Below are 24,021 nucleotides of genomic sequence, written 5' to 3' on the forward strand. Positions count from 1 at the left end.
GTATGATTGTTCTTGTTGTAGGCTCTATTCTAAATATGCTCTTAGAGAAATGGAGAGCTTCAGCACATTTAATGATCTGACTCCAAAATGAATGACAAAATAAAGATGCTGTATTTACAGTCTTTTGAGAACATAATTTTGAAGAAAAACTGAAATATCTAAAGCTAAATTGAACAAAACTTACTTGGCAAGCTGAATAACTTTGGAGAGCTCTTTCAGGTTCATCACTTGAAAACAGACCTTCTAACCTATTGCAAAATCTGGGTCACTTTGTAGTTCATTATTTTTCTTAATTCTCAATGTGGTCAACAGTGTCACTGTTTTTCTTATTGTTTTTGATGGAGAATGATAATATTTGGGACTTTTAAAGCAAAGTCAGAGTTCCTTTAAAGCAGGCCTAAAGGGGGAGTTCATTTTTTGCAGCCCCTCTATCCCATTGCCCACTGATGCTAGTAGCTCTTCTGAGGTTGTAGGCTCAGCCAGATCAGACAAATCTGCTTTCTGGGGAGGGGCAGGCAGGAAATTTGCTGTCCTAGATAGTGTAGGCTAAAGGCTGATGGCCTTGTGGCATCTGAGGGAGGATGGTTGAATCAGCTCATGGGGTTATAGGTGCTACACTGGGGATTTTTCTTTTTATATGATATCTAGAGCTGCCAGATTGTAACACTTCCTATTTCAATGAGAAAGTGATGATAACTATTATAATGAAAGTTGTCAGCTGCAGTTACAGGTTAGTGCCTCAGAGAGCTAATTACTTGCATTCTACAAAGTGTTAAGTATTGCATTAAATTAAAAATGTTGGGGTTTTTTGTTAGGAAAATAAGACTGAGAAACTGTATCTTGGTATTACAAAGGAGGTGGTTCTTCTGTGGGCAATATCAAATTAGTGGGTACACACTGATGTCAGTGTCAAACTCCATTTGAAGGAGTAAGCACTCTTCATGATATGAAGATTCCAGTGTGGTTCTGTAATTTCCTTTTTTACGTAGGTGTGTGGTAATGTTGAAGTCACTTTTCAGTCACAGCTGGCTCATACAGGTGGATTTAGCAGTGCCGTTGGCAGCCTGCATCTCTAGCGCACTTGTGCACAGCAGGCGTGAAACTGAGCAATTTTGGTCTCTCCATTTCTGCCAGTGAGAATTTTAAAATGTGCTGTGGGTCAAATAGGATAATTGATGTGAGAACAGACAGCCACTGACTGCGCACTGCTCACTTCACAGCCTTTCCTGGCTGCCAGGAGAGAGGGGGCCAGCCACAAGGTCTTGACCAGTGTCAAATACTGTTATTCCTCAGATTAGGCAGGCTGCAGGCACACTGCTTCCCTGTAGTTGTCTTTCCCTCAGCAAAGGCAGAATAACTGATCTTTTGTGTTGCCACTTTGTCTTATGGTCCTACTGCCAATGTTTTTATCTTGCCTGTTCCTGAAACTTCAGATGGGAATTAATATAGTTCTTTATTTTCCTAGGGTTGCTGCACTATTAAGTAAGTAGTTTACCTGTGAATAGGTCCATGTGATTCTGGGGAATGACAAGCATTTTTTGTGCTCTTCTTTGGGGTAGAGGGTTTCACTTCAGATATGACAGGAAGCCTTTTTGTGCCATAGGAGAAAATGTGCTATTGGGCACAGAACTGAACTGGTAATTTTTTTCAGCCACAGTGCTGGTGATGGAAATTAAAAACTGAGAAATAGGTCAGATAAATTTAAAAACATCAATTTGCTGTTCTGAGAAACTTTAAAGTTGCCCAGACATTTTAAAAGGAAAAAAAAAACCCCAACCTGAAACTATTTAACGTCTGAGATGTGGTTCTTCTGGAACAGCAGATCTGCTCTCTCCCAACATCTACCAAGAAAGGAACAAGGATCACACTGATTCCTCTCCTGTGGGTTCCTGCAGTCATAGCTTAAATTAAAGGCTGCTTCCAGATAATACAATCTAATAGCTATAGACCTAACCCCTTTTTTCCTCCTTCTCCTTCATGGCAGGAGGCTGCTAGTTTGTGTAGGCTTTCAATAGGTACTTGGATCTCTGTCATTTGATGTGTTCTTGCAAAGTAGAAGGGTTAGCTGATCAGTCACAGTGAAAATTGTTATTAATCTTTGAGATGTGAAAATGGGGTAACTTAGTGCTTTAATAGAACTTGATAAATTAGTGTTTCTAAAACGTGAATCAGAAAAAATGTCATTAATTTGCTAACTAATGTCCGTTAAACACAAAGATCTGGCTCAGTGAATGTTTCTGCATTGATCTGTAAGGAATTTTTCATTTGTGCTAGGAAAAAAATAAAACTCTGAAACTGGGTTTATATAAAGCAAAGGAAAAGCACGTACTGTAAACTGGCAGAACTAGTCTAGACTTATGTAACTGAACCTTGTGATTTGAATATGAATACATGTTGGTTTCATGATGATTGTGACATGTTTTCTAGCCACAATTGAACCTCTTAAAGCTATGGTATCCTCCATGCAGAACTTGGGGTATGCCTTTTTTTTTTGTTATGGATTGAGTTCCTCTTGACTTTGCCCACTGAGGGCATTAACACCCCAGTTCAGACCAGGAACCTGCTTCTGATGTGATCTCCTGATAGTCCCCTGTCCTGCACGTTGGTTCCTCAAGAGTGGCCCAAGCACCTTTGGACAGGTGTTAACTGGGAAACATGCTCCAGTGGCTGATGGACGGTCTGGTCAGTCTGCAGGGAAGCCTGCAACTTGTCTCCTGTGAATCTGAGTGAGAGGCATCTTGTGGACACTGGGTACTCAGCAGCCAGTGTTTTGGTCTACAGCTCTTTTCCTGTCTGCACTACTGCCTTGTGTAGACGTTCCCTAGGTGAAATTCTCTAAAAAAAGCAGGAAAAAAAACCACCACCGGGTCTCTCTCTTCATGTGTTCCTCTCCTTTTGTCCCCTGAAGTGAATGTAAAATGGAAGGGGCTTCTGCACCTCACCTGTGTGTAGCCATTTCTATTGTACATAGTGTATTTAAGATAAACTGCTATTTGATATCAACAACCTTTGGATTAAATCCTGGAAAAATGTGAAAGAAGATACACTGATGTTGCTGTAGCTGTTAGATTCTAGCATTTTCAGTTGCAAAGCATTTTTTCAGACAGTTGCACAGCTTAAAACTGCACAGAACACCAGTACCACTACTGGGACATAATGGCAGTCCAGACTGCCCATTTGTCCCGACTTTCTGTTCTTAACCCCAAAGTGCCATTGCATTGTATTCTCTTGCCTTTCATGCAGAAACACCTCCAGATAACTTGCAAATATGAAAGTCAAATGAAAGATTGCACATTTTTAGAATGTCCTCCAGCCAGTATACATAGCAGTCATGCATACAGCACTTCTTTCTTTTATTTAGCCATGTGGCAGTGACGTGGATTACCTACTCTGACCTTTCTGGTAATTGCCCAATTCATTTTAAAGCAAGCATTTAAAAAGACTGAAAAAGGAGATAGTAACTTTCTGAAGCACTATGTAGATCTCCAGAAATTTACTCAATAAAATTATGTCAATGCTCTTGTAATCAGCTTTACAACAAACAAACATCCGGTCAATTTACTTGTATAATCATATTAACTATCTTAATTTGTGAATTGTAAACTGTTCTGCAGAGTCATGAGACTTTTTCTCGGCCGTTGTGCTGGAGTGGAGCAGCTGGGACTTAGAAAGCAAAAAACATTTGTGTGGTGACTAAATGTAAGGATGACTCAGCTGAAATTTCTGATGGTGATATGCAGTTAGGGAACTTAGCAAGCATGTGGCTTGCCCACAATGTCTCACAGCCGCTGCCTTGTCACGAACAACTTGGATGACCCCTATGTATATACACTAAAACAGAATCTGGCATTTTAATGCTCTACCTCTTTTAATTTCCTTGAATGGGCTGTATTAAGTTTGGAGATTTTTTTTTTTTTTAAACTGACAAAAATTATGCAAAGTGAGAAGAGTTTGTAGTATGCTGTAGAATTAGAGAAAAATAATAACTGTGTGTCCTGTGCATACTGTCTGCTGTCTCTAACTGAGAAAGAAGTCCTAGATTCTGACAGAAATTGGGAGGGAAGTAGAGAAGGAAAATATTTTTGTTAATACATTTTCAAAAGAAGATTTTTTGGTGTTTTTTTTTTTTTTTTTTTTTTTTTTTAACATGACAAAATGATTAATATAGAGTGGTCAAATTTAAGGGGAAACCTGCTCTATGATAAAATAATTTCTGGTTAGCCTCAAGTTGAAATTTTTGCAAGTTTGCTCTTTAGATCTGTTTTTGCCTCTTTGTAATTGTGTTTGAAACTGTTTAGTCAGTGGAAGATGGGGACACATAAGGATCAAAGTGTGGCAATTCTGAGCAGTAGGATCTGTTTCCAGCTTTGATGTTGGAACAGAAGGGGGAGGCATTACAGCTTCTTTTGGTTCTGTTTCCTCATCTATAAAATGTGGATAATAGCACTTATTTCTGTGACCAGCTCAGGCTTTTACAGAGGAGGAGGATTACTGACTGCCATTATGTCCCAGTAGTGGTACTGGTGTTCTGTGCAGTTTTAAGCTGTGCAACTGTCTGAAAAAATGCTTTGCAACTGAAAATGACGCTATAGTTAACAAGCCTTTGGGCATGGGACTGCCACTCTTGGCTGTGTGGCTTTTAAACAGAAGCCTGTGAATTCTGCTTTGGCTGTTGAATACTGCAGTGCATCTGCAGCACTGATATCTCTGTATTGCATCATTCTGTTGGAGAGTCAGAAATCTACAGCACTTGGGAGGAAGTGTCCCTTGTGATAGTTTTACAGCAAAGTCAGTAATTTTAAGGTAAAACTGCCTGCAAGAGATTTTGTTAACTCAAGCCAATCATAAATATGGTATGCAAGTTCATTTTACTAAATAACCTGTCCTTGTAAATAGTCCTTGTTCCAGTAATGGAAATGGTGATCACATTTTTATTACTGTGTCATTTTTGTTTTGATTGTGTTGGTGGTTTATCTCGTTTTTGAGAATTGTGTTGAGAGAAATAGGAGAACACTGAATTATATTGATTTATGTTTTCCTGTTGTTGAGTAGGAAACGGGCTGCAAGGGGTGAACCTTTTAATTAGTTCCATGCCCTGTTGTTATGAATTACCAGAAAGTCTCAACTGGGTTTGCTGCAGACAGCGTGGGAGCTATGAGACTACTTTACAAATAGTGATGTTGTCTTGTGCTGTTCCCTTCTACTGTGTGCCAGATCATGTTTCCACGCTGAAATTTGAGAATGTGGTGCATCTGAGTATTTATACATATATGCACAGTGATTCTAATGGGAGATACCTAGCATTGTCATGTTATTTTTCTGCAATGATAATATGAAAATCCTTGATCAATGCTGTTAAAGATTCTGATAAGGATGGTAAAAGATTTGAGTGAGTTGTGTTATGGTAGCTGTGTATAACCAACAAAAGTGACACTAATGTAATCTTGTGAAGGTTTAAAACTTCTGAAGTACAAAAAGTGAAATAAAATCAGTTATAACACAGAATGGAGCCAGTTTAATACAAGTATAAATAAATACACAATAAGAGATACAGAATAAGGCAGATATTGACTATTTCTTTTTTTTTTTTAATATTGAAGTTCTGTGTTTGCTTTTTCTTTAACTCGATCTATTTTCTCTCTCCAGGACTGGAATCTGACATGGCACACAGAAAATCCAGACTTCACCCAGTGCTTTCAGAACACAGTCCTGCTCTGGATCCCTTGCATTTACCTGTGGGTCTGCTTCCCAGTGTACTTCCTACACCTTCGTTGTCATGACAGAGGTTACATACAAATGTCAAACCTCAACAAAGCCAAAACGGTATATGACTTTTTAAAATCAAAACTTACTAAGCTTATCTGGAAGTTTGATTCTATTTTCAGCTGTGTTTTAGAATATTATTTTTACTGGGCATCAATCTTGGCCTGCATGCAAACTTCGGCTGTACCTTACTTTTCCTGCTTGTGTTTGATTTCCAAGACTTATGTGTATCAGTAGGCTTTCTGAAATTTACTCTGATATAGCAAAAAAGCATACAAATTGTTTGTTAGACCAGTTGGAGAAGACTATCTTAAGGCAACTCAATCTTGAGGCCTTTATTTAATAATAAATAAAAAGAATTTATTATCCTGTCAGCTTCTCAAGTTACGCAGCATAGATTTCTAGAGGTGCTCCAGGTGTTTTATTTGACTTCTGTTGTGAAAAAGGTACTTAATGTTTTCTTACTTTTTTGTCCCCAGTGTAGAATAAGTGAAAAGTTTTAAGAAGGACTATAATAGCACGGTGTATTGGAGAGTTTTTGTCCCTGCAATTTGTTATTCAAGAGTGAGATTCACCAGCTTTCTGCTTCGTAATACACTGAATTATATGGTACTAAAAATTAGTAAAGTTTTTTCTTCTAGTGGGGATCCAATAGGTAAAGCCAAATTACTCTTGTGCATGTTATAAATTGCCCAAAAGTGATGATCTGATTATGACTTCTAACACATAACATCTAGTGTACATGTATATATTGTGCTGCCTAATCTGTGTGAACTCATGTATGAAATACACTTTTGTATTGTAGGCTTTGGGCTTAATACTGTGGATAGTCTGCTGGGCAGACCTTTTCTACTCTTTCTGGGAAAGAAGTCAAAATATTTTTCGAGCTCCATTTTTTCTTGTTACACCTACAGTATTGGGTATAACAATGGTAAGTTCTTCTGTTATGTTCATGTGAAGCTTTAAGAAATAACATGCATCTTGGTGTTATTCAGGTGGTGTAATTCTTTAAGCTACAGGCTTTACATACAGACTTAATCTGTAGTTGAACTGTGGAATATTGGCTCTGAAATGTCTGCTTTCTTGTAATAAAAAAAATTAGAAGCTGCCCCCTGACTCAGCTGTGCTCATTGCATTGCATGTCAGCACACAAGCCAGCGCTAGTTGTCTTGGCTTATTTTGGTAGGCTTGGGCTACCATTCATTTCATAGCTTAACTCAAGCATGGGGTCGAGAGGACTGATTGAACCTAGATAAAGACGCTGAACTTGGTAAAAGACTGTCAAAGGCATTGCATTATTAAGTATCTTATTACAAGCTCTCTTGCATGTAACATTCTTTAGTGCATGTTTTCTTTCTTACATTTGATGGCACGATGGCAAGTCCTAAATGCCACGTGAAGCACATGGGTGTCCCCAGCTAACTCCTTCTACCTAGATGCACGAGTATTGTCTACTTTCACACCACTGTCTCTGCAGCCTGCATTTCAAGGAAAACGCCTTCCTGTTCATTTATTGTCAACTGCCTCACATTTATCATGGACTTAAAATGGTAGAGATTAAACATGGTACTCAAGGGTGGGACACAACTCCAACAGCAATAATGACAACAAAAAAAACCAAACAAAGAAACCCCCAACAGCCTTGAAACATACTGGCAGGTGCAAGAGCTATTAAATAGTTTGTGGTCATTTAATAATGCAATTGTCAAGCTTTTGTCAGGATAATTGAAAATGCATGTTGAAGCAGTGAAGTGAGAGTACTAAATTGTACCAGCTTCCTAAAGGACTCTGAAAACACACAAAATACAGAAATATACTAATATTTGTTCAGTGTTGTTCGGCATTGTGGCTTGTATTGAAAGAAATCTTTTTATCTTAAAACAAGTTAGTCAGGATATACTTGGAAAGGTTATAGTGTAACTGTAATTGCATGTTTATTTGTGATGTAGAACTAGAAGAGTAAAGAAATAAAGACTGGCAGCTATTGACAGTGCTTCGGTGTACATGGTTGTTTACTTCCATGGAATACATGCTCCTTTTCCCTTTTTTGTCCACTTCCTGTCTTCACTGCTCCAGAGAATTTCCTATTCATACATACTTTTGAATTATATTGAAATTGAATTATATAAATTTGAATTTCCTCTGGGTGCTACAATGTATTGGGAGATACTGGATTTGACATGTTAAATAAGCACACTTTAACTCAGTACCTTGTATTTGTATATAATGTGTTGTAACACTTAAAGCTTGTGAATATATTTTTATCTTATTTGTCCACAGTTGCTTGCCACATTTTTAATACAATATGAAAGATTAAAAGGAGTCCAGTCTTCAGGTGTAATGATGATTTTCTGGCTCATCTCATTGTTGTGTGCCACAGTGGTTTTTAGATCCAAAATAATACATGTAAGTAATTGTTAGGCTCATTCAACTGAAAGTAATCCCAAGTGCTGCAGTTACTTGCTAGTTATGCCAGTCAAGTCAGTTAATGATCCACCCAGCGTACCTCCATTCCTTGGGTTATAAAAACAAAACAAGCAAGACTTAATGGCCCTTGTTTTGAAATGCTAGTGAAATCCATAGTGATCTTAACTATAGCAACAGTTGCCAGGTATATGCTGCTAGCTGTTCCAGAAGGGGAATGTGTCTGAGTACAATAAAAGTGTATATAACCTTTAATGTGAAACTGTTTGGGGAGTTTACGTTGTCTTCCTGTTGATAATGCAGTGGATTTCCTGAAACAGTTGGTTTGGTGGTCTCATCTGCTGAGACAAAATGAAAGTGTACGAGTGAAATATTTTTATGTCGGTCTGCTCAAGGCTATCTCAAATATCAGATTAATTGTACAGCTGCCTGAAAATAGCCCATCAGTTTTATTTCTTGAAACCTTTAAGCCATGTTGAGAAGTTTGAGAACTTTCAGACAACTTTTTTCTCTAGCTGTTGAGTGGGATTTTACTGATGGGTGGGGGTGTGTGTCCATCTGTCCCTATGCTTTGATTTCTGTGGGGTATGCCTTATGTATCCATCCCAGTTTAAAAATTGGAAGAACCTCTGGAGTTTGAGCACAGCACAACAAACTGTAATCTGAATGCTGCTCCTCTGATTCTTATTTTCTGCGTGCATACTTATTAACAAATTTGCTTTGAAAACTCCTTACTATCCAGTGCATAAGTACCTTGCTCCTGTAAAGAATACCTTGACTTCAAATTGGGGCATGATGTGTTGGCAGAAAATGTGTCTTAAAAGAGAACTTCTCTACAGAAGAAGTTTATTCTTGTGTGTTTATGGTAGTGATTGATTAAAAATAAATGTAATCTTTCATCTCCCTTCTCCTCTATTTACCTTTCCTTTACCAAAATAGACATTGATTTGCATGGGGATGGGTAGTGTAACATAAATGTAATTTGCAGAATTTACAGTAAGGAGCTGTTTTATCTTTAATAGTAACATATTTTTTTAAAGAAATGTCTCAAGCCTTCTAATTGGTATATTACCTTCCTTTGTAGGGTGCTGAAGTGGATGCATTTCGTTATGTCACCTTCTGCATCTACTTCATCCTGTTACTTGTACAGCTCATCCTGTGTTGTTTTCCAGAACGACCACCTTTGTTTTCTGAAACAGTAAATGATCCTGTAAGTGTTGAGTCTATACTGTGTGCTGAGTGTCATATGTGCAATATTCTATAGGGTCATAGTCTCCCAAATGCCAAATAATTCAAATCTTGTTGACTTGGTTGCAATAGCTTGTTTTTTCTGCTTTTTAGTTGGTGACGCAGATGATGAAGCCCCTAACATGCAAAACAGGTTGGGTTGTATGTAAGAGAAAGAGCAAAAATACTGTTTCAGTCATTCCTGAATAGCATTGCTGAAGGTTAAGTCATATGAATTTATATTCAGTAGTGCTTCTGGCAATTGGTGGGAGATACTGATTTGAAATGCTGTCCTTCTAGTCATCTGATACCATTCAGTAGGTGGTGACTCATAAGGATATGTATTCCTTTCCTATTGAAGGTGAGGAAGAATCTGCACCTGGAACACTTGTGAATCTGGATAGATGCATTTGATTTCCATATTTACCTCTCTTGTGTCAAGCAAAGATTTAACCATCTCAATTGCAACAGCCATTCATGTTAGAAGGTTGTCTGGATGTAGAAATTTAATTTTATCTGGACGTGATATTTTTTGCATGTGTTCTTAATTGTATGTGCTTGCTATATGGCATGGGCCTAAAGTGACCTAAGGGATGCTGGGTCATGATACTGCTTGCTTACCCCTGGGGCAGACCTTCTGAGTTACAGTGGAGTGACAGCTGTCACTGCCTGGAGTTTGGATGCACCAAGTTTAGAAACCTCAGTTCCATATTTTTTCTATAAAGCATAATTCTGGTTTGATGGATGTTAGGTGGCATTGGCTGACAGAGGAAGGTATGAAATGTGTAAGGGGGAAATAAATGTTGCCTTTGTGACTGTGGAAAGGGTCCATAACCAGTTGCACTTAGTGAATTCTATAGTTACCTTCTCCATCGGTATCCAGTGTGCCAGTGGTGCTCTGCATGACCACTGGCAGACAGTCTGTGTGTGTGTGCCTGGAGGGAAGAGTGTATTGCTGAGTCTTTGGATACTCTTCATCTTTGGGTTCTTTTCATCTCATTCAGGGATGAAATGCATTTGACAGGACACTGTGAGTTTATGAAAACCTTCTTTTCTGCTTTGATCATGGTTACAATAATTACAAGGTGCTTTGAGACCACAGTGGTTTGTTTTTGCGTTCTGAGTATTTCTAGGAGTGTCTCTAGGAAATAGGGCAGACTTCAAATGTTAACTTTTTTTCACGAGTGATGTGTTTGTTGAATGTTATGATGGGGAAAAGAACAAAGCAAGTCACGTTAGTCTGTCTTAATTCTACTTTATTCCCTTCTGCCAAGCGTTGCCAAACCCGAAATGCTTGTAAGTCTTGAGTAAAATCTTACTCTGGGTTTACTTAAGCCAAAAAACTACAGTGAAATTTCCAAGACGTACATGCTGATGTATATAGAAATCAAACAATGTGTTTTGTCTCTTGTTTTCACTTTGTTTCATTAAGTCCAGTCTTGTTACTTGTCTTCATTCTATCTGGCATGAATGTCAGTAGGATTAATAGTTCTTTATGTGATAACTGTTTAATTTTATCAAAAATTGTATTATTTTAACAGTAATCTAATATGTTTTAGTGTTTTAAACTTTTGCTTTATGCAAATGAAGTCTAGTTTTTGGTAGTACAAGATCTAGTGGACTCTTGAATTTAGGGTTTCCACGTGGAAGTAGATTTTAAAAAGTATAAAGGAAAAATTACAGCGTTTTATGTAAAGTTGAGAATATTTTGAAATTTTGTTGAAGTTGAAAGTATTCTCTCTATTTGCTGAAGACACTTCAGTATAGTTTAGTGGAGAAGCCAGGTTACACAAACATTAATTGAAAAATGCAAATCTTGGAAACACTTGTCTCTGGCTGTTTTAATTGCAGTACTCTAATGATGTTTGGTGACTTTTGTAGATGGAAATACCTGCATTTCTCCAATTATAATTGATGGTAAAAACCTAGTGGTTTGTGTACCAAAGGAGTGGCTGGTTTAGCATTCTTTAGAGGCTGTTCAGAGCAGTGAAAGAGGAAAGTGAGAAATCTGCACTGGATTTCTGCAAGTAAATCACCTTTAGTGCCTTTTAAATTCTTCCAGCCTTCCTCTCTGTGGTTTTAATCCAACCAGATAAGGAGAGGATGTTAAACTACTGAAGAGGATGTTAACTACTGAAGAGTAGTTAAAACAGACAGCCGTTGTGCTGGGTGTAGAACATGAGCTAGCTGGGTACATTTATGTACCCATGATGAATGAGATGCGCGTTTTTTAGGGGCTGTTTTGAGATGCTTTTATGGAGTTTACAACTTTTATTTTCATTTGTGCATCTGTTTTGATGGAGTGACAACATTTAACTGCTAGAACAGTAGATCTGAATTCTTAATTTCTAATTTCTATATTTACGCTCTCATATGGTAGTATACCTTGCATTGGTGCGGGTAGGCACCTATCCTGACATCTGGAGAGACTGTCTGGCCTGCACTGTCATAAAATTCCCTCAACTACTTGTTGCATTGTTGATGGAGCAATGCTATTCCTGCGTCCCAGTGGTCTAGTCTGATGACAGCTCTGAAGCTGTGCCTGTGTTTTCTGAACAAGCTCTCAACAACATGAATGACAGGTTTAGCAATGTGAAAAAAATACTATAAACAAAAGGAATTTCAAAAGCATCTTTTCTGCTTGGTTTGTTTCTTTTGGCCTGGTATCAGTCACTTTGCATGTAGATTGATTTCTTTCTCTCCTTTAGAATCCGTGTCCAGAGTTCAGTGCTTCTTTCCTCTCCAGAATTACATTCTGGTGGATCACTGGGTAAGCTCAAGATGATTCATAAAAGTTAGTTGGCATGTTAGGGTCCTGCTTTCAGAGTTAAATTAGCAATAATCATTCAGTAATAGTGTTGGTTGTTTTGGTTTGTTGTTTTGTAGATAGATTTTTTTTTTTTCAAATTTGATTAATCTTTTTTACTTCCTCCGTAGTATGTTTGCTGAAAGAATATAAAAAAAAATTTGGGATATATAAGAGGGTAGAAATTAAGGCATTCAAAACTGTTAGCTCTTTTTGTCCAATAGGTTCTTTTTTTTTTTTTTATTAACTTAGCTTTAGTTATGCTGTATAATTTGATTACAACACATGTTCTTGTGAGTTAAAACACAGAAACATGTGAAATAATATTGGTGTGTAGTTGTGGTTGGTACTTGGCCAGAGTTCCAGCAGAAAGATAGATGAAAGAAATTGCTTTGTAAAATTAAAGGCTGTTAAAGATTTTGAAACTTGGTAGGCCTGGGAATATTAACTGCCTGGATGATTTTCAAATGAAATATTAATTCAGTGGCATATCCTGGATCCTTTGATGTTTTTGTGTCTAATTCTCACAGTAAAGACAGGAGGAGGTATGTTTTAACATTTGGACCCGTGTTGCTAATTCTTGCATGCATTTTTGTGAAGAGCTTACTCTGTTTTGGGGCTAGATGTAAGGACCACTGTCTCACACACACACACACACACACACACACACACACACACATCTCTACTGTTCTTAAATATATAGTGCTGATTCTTTCTGATACAGGTTGATGGTTCAGGGTTATCGGAGACCTTTGGAAGCCAAGGATTTGTGGTCGTTAAATAAAGAGGACAAATCGGAGGAGATAGTGCCAGGTTTGGCTACGAACTGGGCAAAAGAATGGGCAAAGACCAAGAGGTAAGTTCAGTTATCCTGGCTGGCAGTCCTTCTGAGATGTGGAGGTTCAAAAGCTCAAGTTACTCAGCCTCTAGTTAGAGGTATTTGTCATCAGTTACCAAGCCTGCTTTGGTAAGGCCCACATGGTAGCTCTGTATTTGTCCTTAAATGCTTACAGAACAGGAACCAAGCAGGGTGTTGTGTGTCTTCTTTATGAAGAGCTACATCAAGTTTCCCTTAGTCTTTCAGGATCCAAAGCTGATCATTGTTACTTTTGATGTGTGGTTTTTCCCTGAGGTGGGAATTTTTTCACAGTCAAACTTCAGTCACGTAATTTAGGAGCTTGGGCTCCCTCTATAGTTAGGAAAACCTCCAGAGGGTAGTTCAGGGTGTGAAACTGAGCAGCTTCTTTCCTTTGACTATATAGGGAGCCTGGGCATCTAAGCCATGACTAAAATTAGAAAGGTTGCATGCCTGCAGCTTCGATCCTGCTTTCATCATCCTTTACTGCAGCAAATACCAGCACCTTTTCATTGAAGGAAAATTGCTTGCTTGTTTACACAGTGTATTTTTACATACAGCTTGTCCTCAGAAGTTCGAAGTATGTAGTTTGGCATAAGCCAGATGTATGAAATGAATGTGTTCAGTCCATTGGGGATGACTTGGCGTAAATCTGATGGCAGTCTTTTAACTCTGGTGGTGCAGTGAGGTCTTGATTTTGATGAAAGTTCAGCGTACTGAGTTCTAGAATAATAATGTCCTTTGTTCTTTAAGTTTAACAGGTTATGGCCCTATTCCTCATTCTCCAGGGCAGACCTGTAGGAGAGATTCAGCAAGATTGTTACCTGTCCCTGCAAAGACCATTTCTGAATGGCCAGCTCATTTAACTATGGTTGTGTGATTAAATAGATGTTTGACAGTAAACCTTAGTTAAACTATTAAGAAGGGCAATAAACAGCTCATGAACATCTCATTTGTGTGCCATGCATTTTTCCCATTGGCTTTGTGCTTGAATAAAGGCTACATTATCTACCTACTCTTATTTCAGGCAACCATTAAACATGTTATACTCGCCTAAAAAGCAGCAAAAATCAAGCGACTCAAATGGTGATGTGACAGAAGAGGCTGAAGCTTTGATTATAAAACCATCTCAGAAGAGCTCTGAAGCATCTTTGTTCAAGGTGTTATATAAAACCTTTGGACCATATTTTCTCATGAGCTTCCTGTTTAAAGCTGCACACGATCTTTTGATGTTTGCAGGCCCAGAAATTCTGAAGTAAGACCTATATAATTTATTATTGTATTAAAAGTATGTGGACAGAATTTAAAACATGCTGGTATTTCACTCAGCAAGCTTCTTTGCCGTCAGCTGGTTCAATGAGGAAGGGTTGTAATGCAAGTTACAGACCATGCATGCAGATGATTTTGGTCCATTGGTTTTCCAATTATAACATCGTACATTAAATGTCTGACTTCTTATGTTCCTTTCCAACACTAGGAAGGTCAGGCAGGAACATAATCAACAATAGCAAGAGAGTTTATTTAATTCTAACCTGTAATGATTGTGGGACTACAAGTCACAGTATGTGAAGCAACAGAGAGCTCAGGGGGTAGGAGGAGTCATATTGCTTAAGGTGAGAAGAAGTAAAACAACTGTAACCGGTTGTGTTTTAGCTGGAGGGAATAGAAGACTTTTTAGTGTAGCTCCCAGAGAATGCTGTACATGCAAGGTATGTGAAACTTCATGTTTTAAAGTAGTGCATGGTTAGGAGGAGGGAGTGATACGTGCTAGTATAAAATGATCTGCAATTTCTAAGAAGCTGCTTAAGTGTTTTATCTCAGTTGGAAATGCTGGGAATAATTTAAGTTTTTAACCCTGACATTTCATTTTCATTTGCATATATCAAGAGAACCAATTCCTCTCTCCACAGATTGCTAATCAACTTTGTAAATAACAAAGCTGCCCCAAACTGGCAAGGCTACTTTTATACAGGGCTGCTGTTTGTTTGTGCCTGTCTTCAGACACTGATTCTTCACCAGTACTTTCATATTTGCTTTGTAACTGGAATGAGGCTCAAGACAGCTATTGTTGGTGTAATTTATCGAAAGGTAGGTGTTTCTTTAAATATACAACAGTACCTCTCAGTGACTGTGCGAATACATTGCTTAAGTCTGAACAATTAAAGTAGTCAGGAGACTGGTAGGCTGATTCCTAACTCTTAATAGAAATAAGGGAGTATCTAATTTATAAATAAAAACCTTTAAGATAAAGTAATTTTCTAATTTACTAGTTAAAGTTCAGGCACCACCTTCTTCCCACTACCAAACAAGTAACCTTGGCTCATTGAGACTAGAGATGTAAAACTGCTTCAGTTTGTGCAGAGATTAAGATGCATCTACATTTACAGCTTCATTTGTGACTTAGCAGCAGTGCCACCTCATCTTGGAATAAGTTGGAACATTTTAGAAAGCTGTGGACTGGTTGCTCTGTGTGAGGAAAGAATGTGTGACAAGAAGTGAAGATTCGGCTTCTTACACTAAAAACCGAAACAAGCAAACAATACACCCCAAGCAATAAAACCACCAGCCATCCAACCCTAACCCCAAAGACTGCTTGTTGTTTTTATTTCTCTATTAGTTGAGATCCAGCTGCTTGCTTCAAACTATACAACTTGCATTTTGTAAGATGTGCAGACTAAATGGAATATGAAACAGGAAAAGGATTGATTGTAATTTGAAAGATTAAGCTCTGTAAAGCAATTGAATTCTGTGGAGAAAATGCAAATGAGTAAGTCTTTCTTTGCATTGCCTTCATTGTTTTTTATTTTTAATCTGCACCTAGGCACTTTTTATCACAAATTCTGCTAGAAAGACTTCTACTGTGGGTGAGATTGTGAATCTGATGTCTGTGGATGCTCAGAGATTCATGGACTTGGCTACCTATATAAACATGATTTGGTCTGCACCTCTCCAGGTGATATTAGCACTGTACTTACTGTGGCAGGTGAGTGTTGTGTGTTGTTTCCTGTTTTGACTTTGGCAATGTGCTGCTTGCTGTGGGTATGACTACACACAGCTGTTGTTCAGACCACTGGAGGGTTTACAACAGTGTGGAGAAAACACCTTTCAGAGCTGCTTCTGTCACTGCTGTCAAGAAGGAAAGCAGCAGGTTCTTAATTTGCACATCTGAGTGCATTTGGGCAGGATGCAGATGGGAGCTATCATCTGTTGGGGAACTGCAGCACCTGTAGTATCTCACTTGTCACTCGATTTAAAGAAAAGTGGTCTTGGTTCTGCAATCGGAGTCACCGTATGAGATGTTTGCTATTTCTAGTCCAGAGTCACAAGACTGACTCTTCCTGATTCTCGGTGTCAGTCAGAAAGGTCATGAAAATCCCCAAGAAGCTGATCACTCCCTCCATGGGTCTCTGCTTCAGAAGAATAGACAAACCAACAAAACCTGGAAAATATTAGAAGACTCTGCATGTGTGTATAGATAGAGATATATATTAGAGAGATTGATCTGTATCTATATATACACCTCTCTATATGTGGGCTATATATATGTTTGTTTCAAAAATCAAAGCACATAAACATCACCCCAAGCCCCTACTTGATCTTCCTGTTCTTTCCCCCAAGCTGGTTCTTGAAAAGGAAAGAAGAGGTTGAAAAGCTATTTCAGAATGCTTTTCTGTAGTGTATGTGGTGGTTTGACCCAAGGTTTTTTTAAAATTTGTTTGAGTAAGTGTTTACAATTAAGTCTTTTTCAGAATTTAGGTCCTTCAGTGCTGGCAGGTGTGGCTGTCATGATCCTTCTGGTTCCAATAAATGCTGTGATGGCAATGAAGACAAAAACCTATCAGGTTAGAACCTTTATATATGCGACAGAGTGCTTTTAAGAAACATGTTCTGTTCTTTGACTTGTTCCTGAGGTTTGGCCTTTTAACTTTTCTTTCACTCTGTTTATCCTTTAAAAAAAGGGAAGTGAAAGAAAGGTCAGAGATATTGTGTATGCAGAATAAACAAATTCACCTATTTTTCAGCCTTACAGTGTATCTGTACATAATGGTCTAAAAATTTTATAGTAGTTAAGTCCAAGGTAGCAGATTAGCCAGCTTCATGAAATGCCTAATGATTGGATTGGAATTAGTTTAGTTTTTAACTTGCTGCCTAAGTACTAAAGTGCAAATATAAACTACTGTCTGCCTAATGAGCCTTAATGGGTGAAATGTTCACATTTCCAGGATAGCTGTTGCAGTGTTGGGGGGTGGGTGGGTGTGGTTTGTTCTTGGTTGTTGTTGGTTTTTTCTTTGTTTTTTTCTCTTGGAGAGGTGAGGAAGGAGTAATCTTAGTAGTTGGCTGTCCTTGATCGCTACTTGATTTTATTTAGGAGAGATCAGTTTGTTACAGACAGTGCATATAAGTAAATGTAGACTCAAACTCTCCCATTTTCTATTGCAAAAACTACTTCCAACAGCCCTACTCCAGTGCTTTCTGGAATAGACTTCACTACTAACTGAATTTACTGAATGTCAGAGGAGAACGTTTTAGCTTTAGATGTTCATCAGAATACACCACAGCATTTGGTTCCTACATGGGAGAAGTAGGGCTGTCTAGCCTGTCACAGCCACACTGCCACTGCTGACAGCTGTCTGGGATAGCTACCGGTGCAGTCTGCTAACTCTGCCTAGTGCTGAGTCAGAACATCGCTTCAGCTTTGCATTGCCCTCATTAAAATACTTTATGAAGATGGAAACTTCTGAAGAATGGACTTTCTTCTTATAGCTGAATGGAAAGCTTTTGCCTTAGTGCACCATCAAAAAGCCATTGATAGTGCTGAAAATGAAGCAAACCCAAGTTTGCTGTAAGGTTAGATGCAAACTGCACATCACTGAAGCTTGATTGTAGTGGCTTATTTTTTAACTGCGTATTGTACCTAGGAGGAACCTTAGTCCCAGGGCTTCCTGATGCAGGGTTAATCCAATTTAAACCAGTGCCACAATTGTTTTGATCTCAGTTTGGATTTTTAGTTGCATGAAGCATTCTTTTAATTGGTTTAAAACATCTTGTTAATTCTACATATTTGTTTGTTCAGATAGCATCTCAGATTTCCTGCTTGGGAAGCTAGTAAGCTTTTGATGATAATGAGGTAGATTTTGCTATTGCAAAATACAAAGCTCAGAACTTTGTGGGTCTGCCAAGTATTGTGCTCTGTTAATTATTTTTTGCAATGTTGTTTTTAGGTGGCTCAAATGAAGAGTAAAGACAACAGAATTAAGCTGATGAATGAAATTCTCAATGGGATTAAAGTTCTAAAACTTTATGCTTGGGAATTAGCCTTCAGAGAGAAGGTATTAGAGATCAGACAGAAAGAACTCAAAGTCCTAAAAAAATCAGCTTACCTTGCTGCAATGGCAACCTTCACTTGGGTTTGTGCTCCTTTTTTGGTAAGTGAAACAAATCTAGAAGTCTGCTCTCCTGTCTGGGATCATGCTTTCCAAGGCAAAGCTTGAGAACTTGTTTTGCTTTGGTTTTTAGTAAGTGGAAGAGTCAGAATACCCTCGACAGTGGTGGGAAATTGAACACTTATATGTCTCCACTTCTCTATGAAAAGGCACTACTGTTTTCTTTGAAACTTAGTAACATCCAAGTTGGATGGGTACCCTCCCGGTGGTAGCTGTGGCTGACAGTAGAACTTCCTTTATTTCAGCATCTTTCTGAAGGCAAGATCCTTAGATAAGAGTCCTTGATCAAATGGGACATTGTGCACCAGGCTTACCTCTGCTCTGAGTTCTCCCAGCAACTGTTTAAAAACAATGTGGAGAGGTAAACCCGTTGTGCACCCTGGGGTTGCTTTAAATTCTTACTAAAAAAAAAAGCATTCTTGATATGTGAAACATCCCCACTGTGTTTGTAGTTAGCATACATTTAAATTAATAAAAGGGAGAGAAGGGTGAGATCACATCAAAATTGCTTCAGACCCTATTAGAACACGGGGCCATTGCTCTTGTCTGCAGAAGCAAATCAAAGCCATGACTACATTAGGATAAAATATGCGCTGTTCCAGTTGGAGGTGTTTAAGTGTACTTTCCAGTCTCAGATTCCTTCCTCACAAGCATTTTTAGTGTTTACATTATGTTTTGTGTATGATGAAAGGCAGAAGAAGCAGTGCCCTGAGTAGGAAACATCAGCTGTATTCTTAAGGGAATGCTTTTCTAAAAGAAGTCTGAGATGATTTTAATATAAATACATTATTAAATGAGGTTTCTAAATAAAGTTCTGCAGGTGAACTCCTTAATGCTGTTCTGTGGAGTCTGAGAAGACAAATTCCCCTGAGCAGTAGCTCTGTTTCAGCACATATTGTGAATGTGTGGCAATGGCCTGTGTGGCAATGGCCCTACACATCAGGGGGTTTGCCACCGGGGTGGAATTGGTACAGCCCCAAGTGCAAGGCTGCTGTTTAACATCCTGTTTCTTGGATTGTTATTCTTCTGTATATGTCCTTCTGAACTTCTGATTAAAGAATTATTGCAAGTGCCTACTTGAAAGCACTTTGGAGATGCAAAACTCTTTATTTCCTCTACTCCTTCTCCTGTTACCGTGGCCAGGGCTATTTAAAACATTGTTTAATAATGGTGTCAGGGAACTATTCATTTTGCAGTACCTCCTCTACTGCTATGGGTGCTGATAAGGGTGTATTTCAGACTAATTGCTGGTAACACAAGGATGCAGATGTGCTGCTTGTGGGGTTATTCTTTGGACTGTGTCTTGTTTTTGATCTCTATGGGAGGGCTTTCTCCCTGGGATATCATTGTCCAAACTAAGGATTGTACAAACAAGCCACTGTACCAGGCACAGCTGAGTCAGCCACTGTACAAAGAACAACACATCTTCACACTAGTCAGATTTCTAACAGAAATACTAATGTCTTCAATGGATGCTATGCATAAATGAGACTGTTCTTTAGGCATTTGAGCTGATGAAACTGTTTCAAGTCTTGAGGAAGGGAAGTGCCAAAGGTTGGCCTACCGTTTTTTCTTGTTTTAAGTGGCAATCTGTGGGGAAGAGTTGCTGGATCTTGTGATATACTGAGGTATGAGTGTTGTTACCATGGAAGAAAACACTGAAGGGAATAGATCTGGAAGTCAACATTTGGTTTTACTTAGTTTACTTTATTTTTACTAGAATTTAATCAACACATTTTTAAAAAATGTAAATAAGTATATGTATTTTTCAAATTATTTTTATACCTTATGATTGATGATAATAATGGTTCAATGTAATTTTCTTGTTCAGCATGGATCTTGAGCTTTTCTGTTGTGAACTGTTTAGGTACTGTAAGGCTTCATCTTTGTAATACAGTAACATTTCAAGTTTCTTGGAAAACAGTCTGTCCATGACAGGGTTGTGGTAGTCTCTACAAAATATAAAATGGGTTAGCACTGAGCTGTTTCTAACTTTTCTGTCTAGATATGTTAGTGATCCAGTATCTGGTACCATGGGGAATGCCTTAAAACTGAAAGTGAGCAGCAAGAAAATCTAGTGCTCATTCCTCTCCTTCCCTTCTGCTGCAGTGTGACCACAAATAGCCTGGGACATCTGTGGTTTCACCCTTGCTATGTGAAGAAAGTGAGCATTTGATGCCTTTCCAAGAGGAGCTGTCAGCTTCTTTTTACAACAATAGATTTAAATCAAACACTTGTTTTGCAAAAAGCATTATCAAGAACACGGAAGTTACCAGAACATTGCTGTTTCTTTGATTTGTAGACCTCTGATTACAGTTGTCAGACTGTGTTACTGCTGAGTTAGTGGCTTTAAAAAATGCTGCCCTCACTGTAACCATTACACTTTGTTCCAGGTTGCCTTGTCCACATTTGCTGTGTACGTCACGATAGACAAGAACAACATCTTGGATGCTCAGAAGGCATTTGTTTCCCTAGCGTTATTCAACATCCTCAGGTTTCCACTGAACATGCTTCCTATGGTTATCAGCAGCATAGTAGAAGTAAGACTTCAGTCTTTAACAGTGTTTCTGTGCAGAAATGGCCACTGGGTGGAAAGATTACATTGCTGTGCTTAAAAAATGTCCACTGATGAAATTCAGCCACCCTGGAAACAGGGCTGTGCATTTCCTCTGTGTTAAGTGCTGTGCAAGCACAATTGTCAATCCCAGTGATGGTGCATGGATGTTCCTGAAATCAGCCATATTTCTTGTGATTTGGAAAGTGTGAGTTTGATGACTACCCAAGAAACTATGCAAGGGATTTAAGAAGGGATTAGGAGTGCATAATAATGATGTGATGTATATGTGGTGCAAAACAAGCTCTTAAATATAAGGAGCAGAGGTATAAGATAGTTTTGCATCTGTTTCCCATGCAGGCCAGTGTCTCCTTGAAGCGCCTTAGGGTGTTCTTGTCTCATGAAGAGTTAGATCCAGACAGTGTAATCAGAGGTCCCATCACCTCTGAGGGTGAGTTTCTTTTCCTGTTGAAAATCAGTGTGTGCAGGTTTTGGATGGCTTCACAGCGTTTCTTTTGCTTTTTGTAACAAATTTATTGGTGGATTTCACTGATAAATTTTAGCCAGGCTGCAGAGAAGGGAGTTTGTAAAATGAAAATTACATAAAGTTGCTACCACCTTCTTTTCTTCCCCTAGTTCCTGTGTCTAGACTACAGAATGATTGCATCCAGACACAGATGGTTGCTTTCAAAATTACTTGTTAGACTGATTTAAGTGTAGCCATTTGAAATTTGTAGGCAGTTAACAGGATGATAATTAATGCTGTACCAAAACCCAGCATTTTGGAGAAAAACAATCATATAACACTTTAGCAGCCTCGAGGGAGAAAGGCTGAGTCCCACTTCCTGTAAATGCCTCTACTTTGTTTCATGCAAAAGCTTTACTTCCAGCATCACTCTCACTGTATCCAGTATTTTCCCCTATCATTCTTGTAGTAACTTGGCTTCACACATGGAATTGGCACTTTAGCTGATGCTTCCATTGAGGCACAAGTCAGATTGAGGCTGCTAGATTCTTGAACTGACTTGGCAGTGCTGCAGTGGAGTTACTGGATAAAGGAAGATGCAGCTGAGTAAGTCGGGATCTTTGTATAGTTGACATTCATGTACCTCCTGGTTACTGAATAAGTGTAACCTCAGAACCTCTGAGGTCTTGATAAATTCAGTAAAAGTAGAACACAGGCTTTTGGTAAGAAGTTGGTGGTTGTTCTGCTGGAAAAGTAAATTTATACCTCTGCCTGAGTGTGCTTAGATTGACTTCTGTGGTGTGATCCAGAGCATACAATTTAGCTGCTTGCATTGGCACTTTTAGAAATATGAATTTCTATTTGTCAGCTGAAGGAAGCATTATTGTGAAGAATGCAACGTTTAGCTGGTCCAAAAATGATCCTCCTTCACTGAGCAGGTAAGAATTAGTACCCTTTGTTCTGCTCCATAAACGTGCTGCATCATAAATTATCTGTATTTTAATTGTAAAATCTATACACAGAAGTTTGTTGCCTTAAAGGAACAGGAGAACAAATGACATTTGTGCTATATATTTTTTATTTTTAAATGAGGGGCTTAATGAACTAGAGGAATTTACCAAATATGTTGTATGTATGGAATGCATAAAGGGGAGTAGCAAGAGGTATAATGAGACCAGAGAAAGCCTCAGAGATTTTAAACTCTTGCTAAGTGCTGCAGTTGGGATGAGCTCCATCTAGAGGATGCAGCCAGATTAGCCCCTCTTAATTATTTCTAGTCCATGTTTGCACTATGTCCTCAGTCTGCCTTTTAAAATCTTACTCTTGCTGAACTGTAGCCATCCTTGATTCCTGTGCTGCAGAAAACCAGTGAAGAACCTTGCATGTGGTATGACTAACAAAGTAACTGGGGTGATGCAGCTACAAGCCATGTCTTCCCTGTGCACTGACCTCTTCCTTAATTTTGGCTACGCTTTCTCGAGCCTTGAATTGTATATTCTGTGGGACAAGGGTGCTGTTTGGGAAGCATCCATTGCTGTTTACATTTTTGTTCACAGAACATTTGAGAGAAATATTGGACAGGTTGTGTCACAGTGACTTTTTTAAAAATCTTTTTTCTTCCCCTTTTGACTAATTGTATGTTAAGATGCTATGTCCTAAGCATAAGAAGAGCTGGGGGCTTTCTAAATGAGAAATTTGCATTTTCAAACAGTTGAAGTTTCTTTGCGGTGTCAGCATTTACAATGGGTGTTCACATTGCATCTGGCTTTATATGGGCTGTTCAGTAGACTGTTTAACTACTGGGATGTGCCAGCAAGCAAGGCTGAATTATGTGCTCTTTATTTCAGCATTAATTTCACTGTTCCTGAAGGCTCTTTGGTCGCTGTTGTTGGTCAAGTTGGCTGTGGAAAGTCTTCACTGCTGTCTGCATTACTGGGGGAGATGGACAAAAAGGAAGGCTACGTGGTTGTTAAGGTGTGGTGTGTCTGAAGAATTGTTCAGCTATTTGTGGGTATTGCCAGAGGGATTCTAGATTTCCAGGTGGTGTGAAGAGGAGAAGAGACAGCCTTTCAAATGAACAAAGTGCCTTAGCCTGCACTTTGTGTGATCGTCTGTTAAGCCTCAACCCAACAACTTCTAAATCTGTTGGTTTTAGATTTACCCAAATAGACAGAATGATGGAGGTCTCAAAGATAAGTACTCTGGTGAGTCTTGTTGGTAGCCAGGTATGAGGTGGGGAGACCCTATTATATATATTCCAGCCTGAGGAAGAGTAGTATTGGTTCATATCTTCTTAGACATCAGAGAATTGTAAGGAGTGAGGGTACACCCAGATACCCACACATCAATGTTGTTGTTTGTACTTTCTTAGACATAAGAGTTGCACAGAGCTCACAGAGGAATAATGCTCTGGAAGTAATTAAGTAAATAACTAAGTAAAAAGTCCTTGTTTTGGATTTTGCTGCTGCTGTATTGTAGGGA

The 24,021-nt window shown here is 38.6% G+C and overlaps 1 protein-coding gene across 1 annotated transcript in view; it reads left to right on the forward strand.

Annotated features, from left to right (window-relative positions):
• Positions 1 to 4,678: 4,678 nt before the first annotated feature.
• LOC104532171 (multidrug resistance-associated protein 1) overlaps positions 4,679 to 24,021 on the forward strand; it is a gene marked incomplete at its 5' end in the record, with an annotated part of 41,177 nt that continues 21,834 nt past the window's right edge. Inside the window, 18 exon segments of the mRNA XM_029087290.1 lie at positions 4,679 to 4,772; positions 4,775 to 4,803; positions 5,647 to 5,823; positions 6,569 to 6,694; positions 8,044 to 8,173; positions 8,462 to 8,469; positions 9,272 to 9,397; positions 12,123 to 12,184; positions 12,945 to 13,076; positions 14,104 to 14,331; positions 14,987 to 15,164; positions 15,898 to 16,059; positions 16,826 to 16,918; positions 18,299 to 18,502; positions 20,914 to 21,060; positions 21,435 to 21,525; positions 22,409 to 22,478; positions 23,388 to 23,514. Coding sequence (XP_028943123.1) covers positions 4,679 to 4,772; positions 4,775 to 4,803; positions 5,647 to 5,823; positions 6,569 to 6,694; positions 8,044 to 8,173; positions 8,462 to 8,469; positions 9,272 to 9,397; positions 12,123 to 12,184; positions 12,945 to 13,076; positions 14,104 to 14,331; positions 14,987 to 15,164; positions 15,898 to 16,059; positions 16,826 to 16,918; positions 18,299 to 18,502; positions 20,914 to 21,060; positions 21,435 to 21,525; positions 22,409 to 22,478; positions 23,388 to 23,514 — 2,184 coding nt within the window.

This window comes from Antrostomus carolinensis, unplaced genomic scaffold, assembly GCF_000700745.2.
Source record: "Antrostomus carolinensis isolate BGI_N321 unplaced genomic scaffold, ASM70074v2 scaffold12441, whole genome shotgun sequence".
Classification (NCBI taxonomy): Eukaryota; Metazoa; Chordata; class Aves; order Caprimulgiformes; family Caprimulgidae; genus Antrostomus; species Antrostomus carolinensis.